Source organism: Muntiacus reevesi, chromosome 11 (genome assembly GCF_963930625.1).
Source record: "Muntiacus reevesi chromosome 11, mMunRee1.1, whole genome shotgun sequence".
NCBI lineage: Eukaryota > Metazoa > Chordata > Mammalia > Artiodactyla > Cervidae > Muntiacus > Muntiacus reevesi.
In genome coordinates, this window is record NC_089259.1 from 22,529,278 (window position 1) to 22,545,634 (window position 16,357).

General features: G+C 37.8%; 1 protein-coding gene across 2 annotated transcripts in view; it reads left to right on the top strand.

Annotated features, from left to right (window-relative positions):
- The window catches only part of TRPC4 (transient receptor potential cation channel subfamily C member 4), a 194,621-nt gene that overhangs the window by 167,936 nt on the left and 10,328 nt on the right, over positions 1-16,357 (top strand). For both annotated transcript variants that reach the window (XM_065901854.1, XM_065901855.1), the window contains exons 6-8: positions 2,351-2,664; positions 9,947-10,142; positions 12,921-13,115. In XM_065901854.1, coding sequence (XP_065757926.1) covers positions 2,351-2,664; positions 9,947-10,142; positions 12,921-13,115 — 705 coding nt within the window. The remainder of the gene's footprint in view (positions 1-2,350; positions 2,665-9,946; positions 10,143-12,920; positions 13,116-16,357) is intronic.

Sequence of the window (16,357 nt, forward strand, 5' to 3'; positions counted from 1 at the left end):
GCATGGATATTTGATGGGATAAAATGTCTCTTGAGCACCTATGACCTACAGAGCATTGTGTTAAATGTGGTGAGAAATTCCAAGAAAACAGTTGCATCTTTAAGAATGCTTATTGTTTAGTGTTGTGTACATTTTGAGGTATGGTCCTCAGCCATATAAGTTAAAAGAGAGAGAGATGATTAGTCATCAACAGAACGGTAGATATTCTCTACTAAAATATGTGTGTCTTTCCGTGTACCCCAATATTCATTGCAGCACTGTTTATAATAGTCAGGACATGGAAGCAACCTAAATGCCCATCAGCAGATGAATGGATAAGAAAGCTATGGTACATATACACCATGGAATATTACTCAGCCATTAAAAAGAATACATTTGAATCAGTTCTAATGAGATGGATAAAACTGGAGCCTATTATACAGAGTGAAGTAAGCCAGAAAGATAAACACCAGTATAGTATACTAACACATATATATGGAATTTAGAAAGATGGTAACGATAACCCTATATGCAAGACAGAAAAAGAGACACAGATGTATAGAACAGACTTTTGGACTCTATGGCAGAAGGCGAGGGTGGGATAATCTGAGAGAACAGCATCGAAACATGTATATTATCAAGTGTGAAACAGATCACCAGTCCAGGTTGGATGCATGAGACAAGCGCTCAGGGCTGGTGCACTGGGAAGACCCAGAGGGATGGGATGGGGAGGGAGGTGGGGGGGGGGGGTTCAAGATGGGGAACACATGTAAATCCATGGCTGATTCATGTCAATGTATGGCAAAGCCACTACAATATTGTAATTAGCCTCCAACTAGTAAAAATAATTGGGAAAAAAATAAAATATGTGTGTCTTTCAAGAGAATGAGAAAAGAAAGGTGAGTGTTATCTTAGACTTTGAAGGAAAAGGTGGCATAAAATACGGGGTGACGGGAAGGAACTGGAAAGAATTAGGTGAGGTTTGATACTGCAAACTGTTACTCTAATACTTATTACAATGAATCAAGAATCTTAATTTTTTTTTCTTATATCTTCAGTCCTTAGCTATTTTATGCTGAAGCCATGCGTGGGAATACTTAAGAAGAGTTATCAGGATTTAAAAATAGAAAATAATTTCCTTCTAGTTCAAACTTGATTGTTTTAAATTGTCACTCAAGCAGGCGTCTGAGTGTTGAACAAAATCAAGAACTTCTGATGTATTTTCTCCCCAAGGGGATTTTTAAAAATGCTATCTATTACTTTCAAGAGAATTAATTAACATTTGTAAAGGTCTTTGGTATAAAATGCAATATAAAAAGAATAGAAATATTCTGATGGTACTCATAGAGAAGCAATATTTTTTTCCTACATGATCATTAGGAAAAAAATGCAGTTGTCTAGACATTTTTAGTGATGTATATGAAAAAGAATGTAACTTATTGTTCAGTTCTTATACAGGTATAATAATAGATGTTCATAATGTAGCATTTCAACATGTGTTTGATCTTTTCTTGATAAGGATACAAATTTACTTTAAGATTACAAGGGATAAATTTCAATGTGCTCTTTCTATAGCCTGATATCAAAATAGTTCAAAGCTGACATTTTAATCATACTTTAAAAATAAGTGCTGGTCAAAGTTTAATGTAGCAAATATTTTTCTCAAATCAAATGTTTTATCTAATTATGGAATGTTCAAACAAATATCACCCTTTCTACACATGAAATATTAAAATCAGCAATCCATTGACTGCCTAATGATTTCCAACTCAGGTTTTATGTACATTTAGGGTATAACAGATACAAAATATTAATGATGATGTCCACATTAGTCATTACTACATTCATAGCCACTACTTCCTCTGATTTATATGTCATTTGTGTCCAACATAGATACCTCTAGAATAGGCAAATGTGTCAAATATGGTAAGTGAAGTCATTGATTTTGTTCAAAGTGTAGCAGTTTTCCTTTATAATGTTTTCTTTTTTATTATGATATCTCTATTTTTCCAATATAAAATCAGACTGTTGTTTTTTTCCTATATAACACTTTCCTTTTCTTTTTTTAATAGTTCTATTGCAAAGATCAAGGACAGATGTAATTCACAGATTAGCAAAGACTACAAATGACAAGGACAGACTAGGAAGGTCTCTTTGATTAAAGCTCATCCCTTATAAGTTCCTTTAGTAAATTTCTTATTTTTGTGTAGATTAGAAGTGCTGCCACCTTCATGGAATACATCAGCTTCCTGCCAATAAGTCGTGGTGCTGAAACTACCTGAAAAAAATCATCCTGGCCTGGGCTTGACAGATTTGTATGTATGTGTTTGTTCCATATTTTATTTTCTCCTTCTTTCTCTCTTTTCTCCAGTACAGTGCTCTTAATCCACGTGAATCTTGGGACATGTGGCACCCCACGCTGGTGGCTGAAGCTTTGTTTGCTATTGCAAATATATTCAGTTCCCTGCGTCTGATCTCACTGTTCACTGCAAATTCTCACCTGGGGCCTCTGCAAATATCTCTGGGAAGAATGCTCCTGGACATCTTGAAGTTTCTGTTCATCTACTGCCTTGTGCTGCTAGCATTTGCCAATGGCCTAAATCAGTTGTACTTCTATTATGAAGAAACAAAAGGGTTAAGCTGCAAAGGCATACGATGTGAAAAGCAGAATAACGCCTTTTCAACGTAAGTCTCATGGACTTTTCTCTTGGAAATGTCGGTAGAATTTAAAGGGTATTACATTTTGAAATTGAACCATGACAAGTGGTTGCAAAGAAAAACTGTGCTCAGTGGGGAAAACAGAGATATCTAGTACATCTAAGTTTTAGTAAAATGGTCTTTTCTTTTAAATAAGCTCATAAAAAAGATAGCTATGTATACTATTTTAAAAGGTGGAACAGAGTGAAATTCCCTGGTGGTTCAGTGGTTAGGGCTCCATGCTTCCATAACAGGGGCCATGGCTTCCATCCCTGGACAGGGAACTAAAATATCACATGTCATGTGGCACCGCCAAAAAAAAAAAAACCCAACAACAACAGCAATAACAAAAACATTGCTGAGAGAAATTAGAGAAGACCTAAATAAATGAAGGGGCTTCCCTGATACCTCAGTTGGTAAAGAATCCACCTGCAATGTAGGAGACCCGGGTTTTGATTCCTGGGTTGGGAAGATCCCCTGGAGAAGGGATAGGCTACCCACTCTAGTATTTTGGGGCTTCCCTTGTGGCTCAGCTGGTAAAGAATCTGCCTGCGATGTGGGAGGACCTGGGTTTGATCCCCAGGTTGGAAAGATCCCCTGGAGAAGGGAAAGGCTACCTACTCCAGTATTCTGGCCTGGAGAATTCCATGGACTGTATAGTCCATGAGGTTGCAAAGAGTTGGACACAAGTGAGTGTCCACTTCAAATAAATGGAGAAATATATTTTAAAAATATAAAATGTGGAGTAGAAAGGAACCTATATCTAGTGACAGCTTACAAGCACATTAACAGATAGAATTTGTGGAAAACCAATCATGGAAGAAAATCCAAATGCTTTTCAATTTTGCTCAGGTGTTTTCCAGATACTAAAGTCCCTTCACGTGTCTCTGTTATTCTCAGGTTCCCTAACCCAAAGTCTAAACATGGGGAAATAATTCAAACTAGAGACCTCGGGCTAACCCAGGCCATGATTCTGATGCGCATAAAACTCTCTGTGCCCTTACAGCTGATGAGCATCTGGTCTTGTCTGGTGTCAAGCTCCTGTAATTCTCACAATCAGGCTTGCTGACAGCACACGTTCATGGCCACAGTGTTTCAGGCTCACATTGTCCTAATACGTGCCTGTGTCTACTTTCTTCGCACTGTGATAAACAGTGAATTAGCAGATGAATTCGGAAGTTAGGTGATCTTCCTCTCCACAGTAACCACGTGAACACACGGTCATTTGGTAGATGCCTTGGAAAGTCAGATGGCCATTCATTGGCCATTCTAGAATTTTATGTAATCTAAAAGAGTGCAGTAATTTCTCCAGTGGGAGGAAATCAGTAACATCCCATAAACTAAATTACTTCTGGTTGAAATAGTCTTTTTGGCTCAGTTCTGTATTTGTTTTATCTTTGATCCCAGTATTTAAAACCTCACTTTAATCCATCAACATCTGATTATTTGCACATAAGTTTTCATTGCAGTCTTAGCTGCCTCAGATCCATTCAGAGATAGATCTGATACAAACCACGAATCATAAAGAAAACAAAAATTCATCCCAGCTCCACCTTGTCACTTCGTCGCTTGCTCCAGCCTCTTTATTCTCCTGAGCTTAAGCAATTTCTCCAGTCCGACCAATTTGCCCAGCTTTGTCATCTTCCTCTTCTCACCAGTTCAGCAGCGATTCATTGAAACCCCTTGCAGCAACATCCTGGTGATGCATGGCTTTGGACTGTGTCTCAGTGTTAATATCAGAACTTGTCTCTCTCCACTCACTTATGATCCTAGACTTGGCAGTCTGTCCCTGGCAACAAGGATAAGGAATTCACAGTCATAGATCCCACCAACCTCCCCACTTCTTAGACTCAAATTCTGCCTGTAACAAAGTTCCTGGATGTTGTCTGCCTGCTGATTGGCCTCCTGGACTTCTGATGGAAATAGAGACCCCTTTTCCATGCTCCATCTTTCACAGCTCCCTAGTTACTCTGTACTGTGTGCTCCAACACAGACTGCTTGCTCAGACCACCCTGTTGATATTTGCAGCCATATCCTTCTGACTCCATGCTTTGTCTTCCAGAAAAAACTTCCACACAGCCCCTAGAACTGAGTTTCCTCCTCAGGTTTGCTTTAATTCAGGGAACATCTGTGGTTCCAAGACCCAACCCATTTTAAGACATCTTATTCATCTGCAGTTAACAAGGGTTCTACCTAACCCCATCCTAATTTATGATCCATGAGATTCTCAGAAATCTGCTCGCCCTGTTACTGGTTTTCTGGTAAATGCTAACGTGTGTTGCGTGTGCTTGTGTTTAGTCGTTCAGTCGTGTCCAACTCTGTGACCCCGTGGACTATAACCTACCAGGCTCCTCTGTCCATGGAATTTTCCAGGCAAGAATACTGGAGTGGGTTGCCATTTCCTTCTCCAGGGGATCTTCCCGACCCAAGGATCAAACTTGCGTCTCCTGCATGTCCTGCATCGACAGATGCTTTACCACTCTGCCACGTGGGAAGCCCCAAATGTTTACATATTGTGAGCTAATTTAAATATGTGTCTAGAAAGAATATGAATAGAGAATCTGAGGCAAAATATTTAATATAAATTTTATTCTAAAATCAAACATGTTAAATAACTTGGCTTATGTATTATTTTAGCATATACTGACCAATGATTTTTCTCTATTACCATAAAAAGCAACCAAAAAGTGCATTATCAGTCAAATATTATAGGTCCAAATCATTCGACACCAGTAAATCAGGTGTTCTACCTGAATTTTTCCCCAGATAGCAGATGGTAAATCTGCAAGCAACAAATTATTTTTGTTCAAAATTACAAAGAGTAACTAGCATGATTTCTTTTTTTTTTTTTTTTTGGCCATGCTTCATGGCATGTGTGATCATAGTTTCTCAAGAGAGACTGAACCCAAGTCCCCTACATTGTAAGGTGGATTCTTAACCACTGGACCACCACGGAAGTCCCACAATGATTGCTTTTCAATATTAATCTGCCTTACTAACTATCCTTCGACCCTGTTCAGTATCTCTACAAAAACTCATCTGATAGATTTGGCCTTATGTGTCTAAGAGACAACTTCTGTACTCAGTTCATACCGCTAGCACAGACCTTTCTCCCTAAGATCTGTAAGTCCAACTGTCTTTTGAACAACTCTTCATGCAAATGTCCTAAACACTGAAACCCAATCAAAGAAAACTCATGAGAGTCTCTCAAAACATTTCCTCTTCCTCAACTCCTTTTCTTAGTCAATACTACCACAACCCATCCAGATACTTAAATCAAAAACTAGATCCTTCCATCCCTGCACCCCCTCCACGTACAATCTGCAAATGTCTACTCCTGCTCTTTATCATCTCAGGCCCTCTTCCCTTGCTCACTCCCTCTGCCTAAATCCAAGTTCCCTGGCCCCTGGTCCCTACCTTCCTTGATATGTCTCTGTCCCATTGCCTGCATGATCTTTCTAAACCAAAATCTTGACACTCCTGTATTTAAAATATCTCAATACTTTCTTGTTCCTTATTGGATACAGTCAGATTTCTTAGCTTGACATACCGAGTCCTCAGTGATCTGCCCCTGGCTTCCTTTTTTAGCTTCATCTTTTCTCCATTCCCCAATAACACGTTACTCTTCAACATTTTCTAATGGGTTAAGCTGTCCCTAAAAAGATCATACTATACTCTCATCTCAGAATGCTCTTGTTTTGCCCTCTCACTTACTGAAGTTTTATTGTGGATTCCAAAACCCATCTCAGATGGACCTTTTCTGGGATGCCTTTCTGATCCCCTCCTGACATGAGCTCCCAGTGGGAACAGACTGTGATCTGCCTTCTGTGTCTCCACGCATTTGCCCACCGGCACGGGGGCCCTTCTTCTACTCCTTTAATGGTTCCAGGTTGTTTTCTCTCTGACGTGGGCAGAGCTACATGTTGCTAAAAGACACCAAATGTTTAATCACTGCAAGTATTCTGGATACAATTTTAAATCAATAGTCTCTGAGTAAGAGGCTCTCTTATGAATACAGAGGCATGGACTTCATGACAGATATTTTCTTGTTAAGAAAAAAGCCGTTTATGTTGATTGGAGCTGCATTCCTGATAATTGGAACTGGTCAACTGAGGTCATACTTTGTTTTAATATACTGTATTTCTTATAAACTAGGAAATAAACAAGTCAGATGTCTTGTATTAATTTATATTTCCTCATTGGTTTCATCTCAAAGAAGAGAGGAAAATTCAGCTGTGGAATACATGACTTTTTTTTCCCCCCACTTGTTCTCTTTCTCTTGTTATAAGTATTTAGCTGGAGAGCAAGCTTGTTTTAGGAATTGAGAAATAACCTCAAGAAGCAAGAGACAAAATATTACCTTTAAGATGGCAGTGCTATAGAAGGTGCCAGATTTTAGTCTTTAACTAAGATGTCATGCTAACTGTGCTTTGATTAAGTGTGGCATTATCCTGGAAAGCTTTCTGTGCTTATCTTTCCATAGAAGTAGGAAAATATTGTCCCATAATGGCAGTCTGAAATGTGATGTAGCTAATGGCTCATCAGTTTATGGGCAATGTTGCTATCAATAATTATGAAAGCAGTTTTAGAAACAATGATTTTGAAATATTAACTTAGATTGATTTTTTTAATCCATGCAATACAAGAAGAATTAACTAGTACCTGTGTCCTGATACCAGGGTCTTGATTCATCTAAAAGTACATATATTTTGGTTAAGTGGAACTATTCTGCAAATGTTACTTATGATTCATTTGACTAAAAAAAATGAAAATAAAAATAAGAATGAAATTCAGAATTAACCATAAAATGTCATCTTATTTTGAATTTTCTTGTTTTCAAATTTTAATTAAATATGTAAATAAATGTTTTGCCAAAGAGTCTGCTAATATCCTAATGATGAATAGCTCTTATTTAGGTAGAAGAAAACCAGAATTGTTCAGCCATTACAATTCATTTACTCTATATCCCTTTTTTATTTGAATATTTAGAAAAATAACTGCTATGGGATTTATGTGGCAACATTTTATACAATTAATTATATCATTCATGTAACTTTTCTCTGTACTGCTATTGAGGTCAGGGAAAAACCAGTTGAATTATACTTGTATATTCACGGTGAGAATGTACACTATTTAGGGAAAGAACAAAATTATTTTGCATTGAAGCCAATGACACTGTCATTAATCTTAGAAACTGTCCTTAAAGCTACTGAAAATAAAGAACTCATGGCCTTGGGTCAATTCTGAAAGTTTTCAAAGAATAACTTCTAGTGGCCTTTGTCTGAGGCCAATGAATTATATTAAGCTTTCCCTGATATTGTTAGAATCTGACATCTGATTGTCCTTTAAGAGTATGGCAGAAACCAACACAATATTGTAAAGCAATTATCCTCCAGTTAAAAATAAATAAATTAAACAAAGAAATGGTACAAAAATGAATCACAAAATCTGTGAATAAATCTTAAGTGTCAACTGTATTAAACAATTATATATGCAGTTAAAAAATAGGATAGAATTATAGTAAATGATACTTTTTCAAAAATTTAAAAACAAATTATATATAGTGAACACTTCACAATGTACATCCCAGTTGACAAAACAAGGTCTGATTGAGGTTGATCACGTTAAAACCTTTAAGATAATTTGCCCCACTGAGAGTCAAACAGCCCTAGCAAAATAATTCAATAAAGAACCATTACATTTCTTATCCTATAATTAAAATTTTATTATACAATTAGACATATGACATGGTTTATGTAAAAAAAAAATTCAGAAAAGAAATCCTGAACACCAGTTAAGGCATCCTTAGTGGGATTATCCTGGTTATCCAGATGAGAAATCCACAGATTGCTTCAAGTAATAGGAGTTTGGTACAAGAATCCAGCACAGGATTATATCCATTAGATTCTCTGAGCAAAGGCTGACCTTAGCAAGAGCTAGACCTTGGAATTTTTTACTCTTGAGAATCAATATTAACATGACTCAGCTACTCCATTTTACTCTCTTCAGGGTTCACTTATTACCTGGCTTATTTATTCTCTATTCTGTTTCGTAGTGTGTGCTGTCTCAAAACTTCGGCTTTCTCATAATTCCAGGGATCCTGGTTCTACATCATAACTTCTGTCATTTCAGCATCTTTTAACAACTACCTCATTCTCTTGCTATTTCTAAGATAAAACTTTCACAGAGAGGAGATCTGGTAGTTTAAACTCATCTTTGCACCTCAACCCATACTACAGTCCACTGTCCTCACGTGAATTTGCTCTCCTTGGAGCACTTGACCACTGAAATGCTGCCTCCTTAGTCATCATGCCAGGCATAAGATACTTTATGCTTTTGTTTTCACGATGTAACTACAGTCTTGTTTTAACCATTTCTCAAAGACTCAAGAGTTCTATTGTCTTTTATTATATTAAGGTGTTATAATGATCCTACTGCAACAGTTCTCCATTTGAGTTCAGACACTCTTCATCTTTTTGCATTTTTGGAGTAAATTAAAAAAAATTTTAAATGCTCCCTGAAATATTAAAACATAGAAAATTTCAGTATCTGAGCATTCAGAGACATCTTGTCATCTTACAGTATTTACTCTGTGCAACCTTTGTTGTAAATGTGGAAATCCATAGTGATAACACTATTTTAGTCCTTTTGTAATCAAAAAGGAAAAATCAGGTAAAAGTACTTATATTTTTCAAAGACTAAGCCTAAGGATCTATAATTTATTAACTGTCACTCAGTGCCTTAGGGCAGAGGTTTGCAAACTTGCTATGAAAAGGACGGGTAGTACATATTTTAGGCTTTGTGGGCCATCTGTTCTCTGTTGCAATTAGTCACCTCTGCCATCGTAACAGAAAAGAAACTGTAGACAGTGGATAAATGAGTTGGTATGGGTGTGCTTCAATAAAACTTTATGTACATTGAAATGCAAATTCTTTTAAAATTTTCACATGTCATGAAATATCACTCTTCTTTTGATTTTTTCTGACCATTTGAAAAAGTAAAAATGATTCTTAACTCAAGGTCATACAGAAACAGGCTACAGGTCTGATTTGTAATCGCTAGTCCAGGAAACTTAATAGCTTTCAAAGCTCTAGGGAACATTAGGTACACATTTGCACAGTATAAGGAAACAGTATTCTTGCATTCTTTTCATTAAGTTTATTTTAAATTAATCAAATATAACCTAATAGTAATCATATTCTATCATACAATCTTACTGTATAATGGTTCTATTAATATAGTTATTAGTGTCATTTTATCTTTATTCCAGGTTATTTGAGACACTCCAGTCCTTGTTTTGGTCAATATTTGGGCTCATCAACTTATATGTGACCAACGTCAAAGCGCAGCACGAATTCACAGAGTTTGTTGGCGCCACCATGTTTGGGACATACAACGTCATCTCTCTGGTTGTCCTGCTTAACATGCTAATAGCGATGATGAATAACTCTTACCAGCTTATTGCTGTAAGTTGATCACTCCCCTCCTAGAATGTGTTGCTAGCTATACTCCACCCTATTATAATTGGTAATACAATCTGTAACTGCTATGAATGAAACAAATCAGAATTATAAATGGTCAATGTGATGTTTATAAGCACTGTTACCATTCTTGGCTATATACTAATTTATATATTACATGTGATTTTCATATTACATGTGATTATACTACATCTAACCTGCAAGGCAATCATTGGCTATGGCAAGCAGTAGGAGAGGTATGGACTATGAACAGGCAACTCATCTCTTTATAATGCCCTTTGGATTTTGCATTGTCTCTGACCATCTAATCTACAATCTTCATAAAAGCAAACTCATACCAGCTTTGCAAGGTACAAGTGCTAGCCCAGAGAAGAGTCTGAGTGAAAAAGCACAGGATTTTGTTTCTTAAAGCCCAGAAAAATGTCATTGAGGAGTAACACTGAATGCTGCAGCAGAATATACAATACCATATGTGTTTATTTGAAACTCTAGAGTGCAAACAGCCTAGCTTATTTATTCATTCATTCAATAAAATCTTATTAAGCTCTTACTCTGTTGCCAGTTATGGTCCTAGGAACTAGAAATATTGCAATGAATAAGAACGACAAAGTTCTTTATCCCTTTGAACTTGCATACTATTGATCTGTGTCTGTGGCCATTAGAAACAGTGATAGAACAAATCTGTATTGGAATATATATCTTAAGACTTTCATATGTATACATTAGGCAAATAACATCTTATAAGAATAATTATAGGTTGCCCGTTTACTCCATAAATAACCACAATTATATTGCATCTTTGAATCTATTGCTAATTCTCTGGGATGTCATTATTGTTATTTTGAGAAACAGCACTCCTAATTTTAATTAAACTCTCTTTATGGAAGCAAGACACCTGTCACAGATGAAAAACTGCCTAAGACATTAAGAATAAATGACTTTTATTTACGGATTCCCAGACTGAAGTATTTCCATTGAATATACTTAGGCCCAGGGCTTCCCAGGTGGTGCAGTAGTAAAGAATCCACCTGCCAATGAGGAGATGCAGGAGAAGTGGGTTTGAGCCCTGGATTGGGAAGACCCCCTGGAGAAGGATATGGCAACTCCAGTATTCTTGCCTGGGAAATCCAATGGACAGAGGAGCCTGGAAGGCTGTAGTCCATAAGGTCAAGGACCGTCGGACACAATTTAGTGACTAAACAACAACAATGGGAAGTTGAGTAGCAGAGGTGACTTTAGTCATCACTAGCCTGGAAATTTCCACCTTCAGTTTTTCTAATCACTAGCTGGTTTGATATTGTTATAGACCGTTTCAGAATCCCAAGCCTTGAATTAAAAGTCTGCTTTGTGACCACAGTAACAGAACATAATGAGGTCAGGATGATCCTTAACTTGTGACTCCCGAGGAATGAGAAGGAGCAGAAGCTACTTACAGGCAACATTTCACCTATGTGACTGCCTTTTTATGACCTGAAGCCAATTTTACTCAGTTCCATTCACCATAGCTATAGCAGACAGTATCTACTTCCCTTCATTAATGTAGAATCTATAAGCTTGTTTGGAAAGATAGGGAAGGAGATAGGAATGGGAGAGGAGATAAAGGGAGGGAAGCTACAGCTTCTGTGGATCTATTTATCCATTCATCCAATCAGACGTCTGCTAAGCAACAATGAAGACCGTGCATTTTCTAGACATGGTGAAGCCCATTGAAAGCACGATCTGTCCAGTGTCTAGACTAAAATCCACATTATTCAGAGTAGAAATGTATGCAAATAATGTAGGCACTCATCAGCACACAGCAATTTAGGAATATTAGAATGAAGTATAGTCTAATTTTTCCTACTCTAAAACTCGAGGGTTTGGCAAATAATATTGGGTTGGCCAAAAAGTTCATTCAGATTCTTCCACAGCATCATGTGAGAAAACCCTAGCAAACTTTTTGGCCAACCCAATATTAATGGGTTAAGATGATCTATTTTGAATTTGTATGTATGCCCAGTTTCTGCCACCTCCTACTTTCCAGATTTTCTGCTTAAATAAGATTTGTGGCTAATTTAAGAGGAGACTGACTGCCCCATATCTAATTGCCACAAATGTTCCTAAGTTTTTCCAGGCAATTAGCAAAGTGGAATCATTAACAAACAATTAGCGGGAATGCCTCAGGCTTGTGGGTGGTCACTAGACATACTCTTACCTGGTACTGTTTGGTCAAGGTTATGTCAAGGTTCAGTACTGTGTCAAAGGCCTGTTGTACATTTGAGGAACTGCTGAGTTTATGCCTGTTGCCTAAAGGTGGACAAGATTTATTCAAATGGAAACATATCAAGTAAGACTTTTCCTGGAAACAACAGAAGTATGAGCCATAGGCATCTACCTAGGCAAGGTGTCAAGGCCTTGGGAAGACATAAAGCCCTGCTTGAGGCTAGAATCTAATGAAACTGAGCTAATGTAAGCCTACAAGCATGAGAAATGAAGATTCATCTTCAGGTCATTCATCTCCAGGCTCTTTAACATGGAATTATTTTAGCTGTCTGTTTCCTGGAAGAGGGAAGGATGAAAAGTGACAAGAGAGTTGTGACTCCTTTTTAGGCTAAGCCATTGTCTAAAGTGTTTAGATGACTATCTCTGGGAGTCAGCCTTGTTTTTATAGGTAATTTAATTAACATTCCAAGAGCCACTCCAAAGTCAGGCTACAGGCTCTCTGTGAGGTTTATTTCACCTTATTAAGAAACCTGTCAGCACTTGTCATTTTCTCCTGTTCAGGACCATGCGGATATAGAATGGAAATTTGCTAGAACAAAGCTTTGGATGAGTTATTTTGAAGAAGGAGGTACCCTTCCTACCCCCTTCAATGTCATCCCGAGCCCCAAGTCTCTCTGGTACCTGATCAAATGGATATGGACACACCTGTGCAAGAAAAAGATGAGAAGAAAGCCAGAAAGTTTTGGAACGATAGGGGTAAGACCACAGGCTGTTGGTATTACTGTTTTGTGTGTGTGTGCACTTGAGTATGTTTGCATTCTTTACTGAATATGTTTGCATTTTAGCCCTTTTGTTCTCATTGGTTCCATTCAGTGAACATCTATTGCACAGTTATTGTGTCTAAGGGGCTTCCCTGGTGGCTCAGCAGTAAAGAATCTGCCTGCAATACAGGGGACACGGGGACACAGATTCAATCCCTGGGTCAGGGAAGATCCCCTGAAATGAAAACCCACTCCAGTGTTCTTGCCTGGGAAATCCCATGGACAGAGGAGCCTCGCAGGCTACAGTTCATGGGGTCGCAAAGAGTTGGACACGACTGAGTGACTAAAAATAACAACATTATGTCTCAGAAACTGCCTGATTAAATATGGTTCACTATGGTTTAACAAACCCATTTCCTCCACTAAGGGTGGTCACTGTTATTTTAACATGAACCACCTTGTACATAGGCTTCTCCTAGACCCAACAGTCAAGGTTTGGGAAACTAGCCCATTAATTTCTAGTTCTATTCAGAATTATAACCTCGGGTTACTTTCAGCATGACTGATTCATTGTTGTTTCTCTGGATTATAAGGGAATTTTCTGTTTTAATCACCTCATATTCTCACTGCCTAACAGACACCCCTGCACAGACACAGAATGCTTGACAAAAAGTTCTCATTTCAGTGACTGAACAACTATTATAACTTAAAAATGCTGTGCCATATTCAAGCACAGTGATTGCAGAATCTATTCAATTGCTCAACATTTTGCTTCTACCCCCAGTTATATCCAATACCAGGAAGTTGTGTTTGTAAAAAATTATTAGGACTATATAGAACCATGCCCCTGTTTTACTGGAAGATTATACTTCCCTAAGGACGTTTCTTTCATTTTGGAAAGCAAGAACTCAAACAACTCCAACAGAAAAGGCGTGGATTTAAACCTTTCCAACCAAACCACTGACATAAGTCATTCTTCATTTCTTTCTCACTCAGTTTCTTCATTTTTAAAGTTCTCATAGTGATGTTTTAGAAATTGATACCGTATCATTCAGTAGTCACTTGGGCCTTCTCAGAGAAATTGCCTTGGAAGTATTCTAATATGCCCTTCTGTTAGAATTATCAAGTGATGTCAGTTATTTAATTAAAGAATTAACTCATTTTTAATTTTATTTAACTCAGTTTGTGACTGCTAGTTATGCCCTTCCTTGGTGATCCTTCTTACTAATGAACTTCATTGCCCACCAGGCATTGTTCTCAGCATAGAACAGGGCTTTCTCTCCTGAAAGTGGCATCGATTGTCCTGTCATCTCAGTAACAGTTCTAATTCTAAAGAGAAGTTGACAGGCAGGGAAGTAAAGCAAGCAGGTAGTTAGGAGAGGCAGTTATAGTCTTTCCTGGAAACCGTCACTCCATGAACTTGGAATTTGGGCATCTGTCTGATCTTGGAAATGGAAGTCAGATTATGATGAAGGCTTATCTTGCAGTCCTCATACTAATTCATAGATTTTATCACTGATTTTAGAGACAGCAAAATTATTTTATTCCAAGTATTTAATTTTAATCTTAAAAATAAGTTCAATTTATTGAAAAATATGGTTGTAAAATAAATATAATGATTTGGATTTAACAAGCAATTACTGTACGTTTTCCACATACCAGGAGATGAGTTAGGAATTAGAGGTGGGCAGAGGTATACGAAGCTATGGTTTCCATTCTTAAGGGCATCAATTTTAATGTGAGGGACACAATATGAGAATATCTTACTGTAACATGTGCTACATGATGTATTTAACATGACCATGTAGTTATAGCCAAGATGCCATTAGAACAGTATGGAAGGTAATTCATGTTTTCCCTGAGAAAAACAGAAAAAGATTTCAGAGATGCTGAACTCTGGCTTCCTCCCTTCCATGTCAAAATATACTTGTCCTTTTTCTCATGTTATTCTTAAAATTGGTAAGAAATTGATTTAATCAACCCCTGAAAATATATTAATTATTCAGTTCAGTTCAGTTCAGTCGCTCAGTCGTGTCCGACTCTTTGCGACCCCATGAATCGCAGCACACCAGGCCTCCCTGTCCATCACCAACTCCTGGAGTTTACTCAAACTCATGTCCATCGAGTTGGTGATGCCATCCAACCATCTCATCCTCTGTCGTCCCGAGTTTACTCAAACTCATGTCCATCGAATCGGTGATGCCATCCAACCTTCTCATCCTCTGTCGTCCCCCTCTCCTCCTGCCCCCAATCCCTCCCAACATCAGGGTCTTTTCCAATGAGTCAACACTTCACATGGGGTGGCCAAAGTATTGGAGTTTCAGCTTCAGCATCAGTCCTTCCAATGAACACCCAGGATTGATCTCCTTTACGATGGACTGGTTGAATCTCCTTGCAGTCCAAGGGACTCTCAAGAGTCTTCTCCAACACCACACTTCAAAAGCATCAATTTTTCAGCACTCAGCTTTCTTCACAGTCCAACTCTCACGCCCATACATGACTACTGGAAAAATCATAGCCTTGACTAGATGGACCTTTGTTGGCAAAGTAATGTCTCTGCTTTTTAATATGCTATATTATTAGTACTCTCTTATTATGCTTTCTCTCATAGGAGTATTTCAACTGAAGACTTTCTGGGACCCAAAATAAAAGCCATACACAAACGAAATTTGTCTTTAATATTTTAACTTTAGACTATAGCAGAAGGAATCTTGGGTTTTAAGATGCCATGGAACTTGCAACAAAACACAGGGCCCTGCTCTAATATTTTAAGAGATCCATCTGTGCAGCCACCAAAATAATGGAGGACCACTCTAAGAATCTGACTTCCAGCTCTCTCTCCCGTCCCCCAGAATCCTCCCACTGTTGACATATTTTTAGGACTACATCACGATCATTTCTTAGATGCAAAGAGGAGCTTAACATTGACTTGGGCTTTCCTATGAAACCAGTGATTCAAAAGGTAAATAGCATAAGTTAAAGAACGTTCTCTATACATTCCTGGTCAGAAAAGCTCATTTCTATTTCTGTCTCTATCTCTAAATTTGAATATTTTGATCCAAGCTGATGCACACCAGGTGATTCACAATTAATTGTGACCTCGAATCATTCCTTTTTCCCTAGCCATGTAAAGTTTCCTAACTTTTGGTAATGGATATCCTGTGCTTTGGGAATTTATGACAAGACTACATCCGTATTGTGAGTTGTCTCTCTTTTCTCCATTCTCATCCTGTTCTC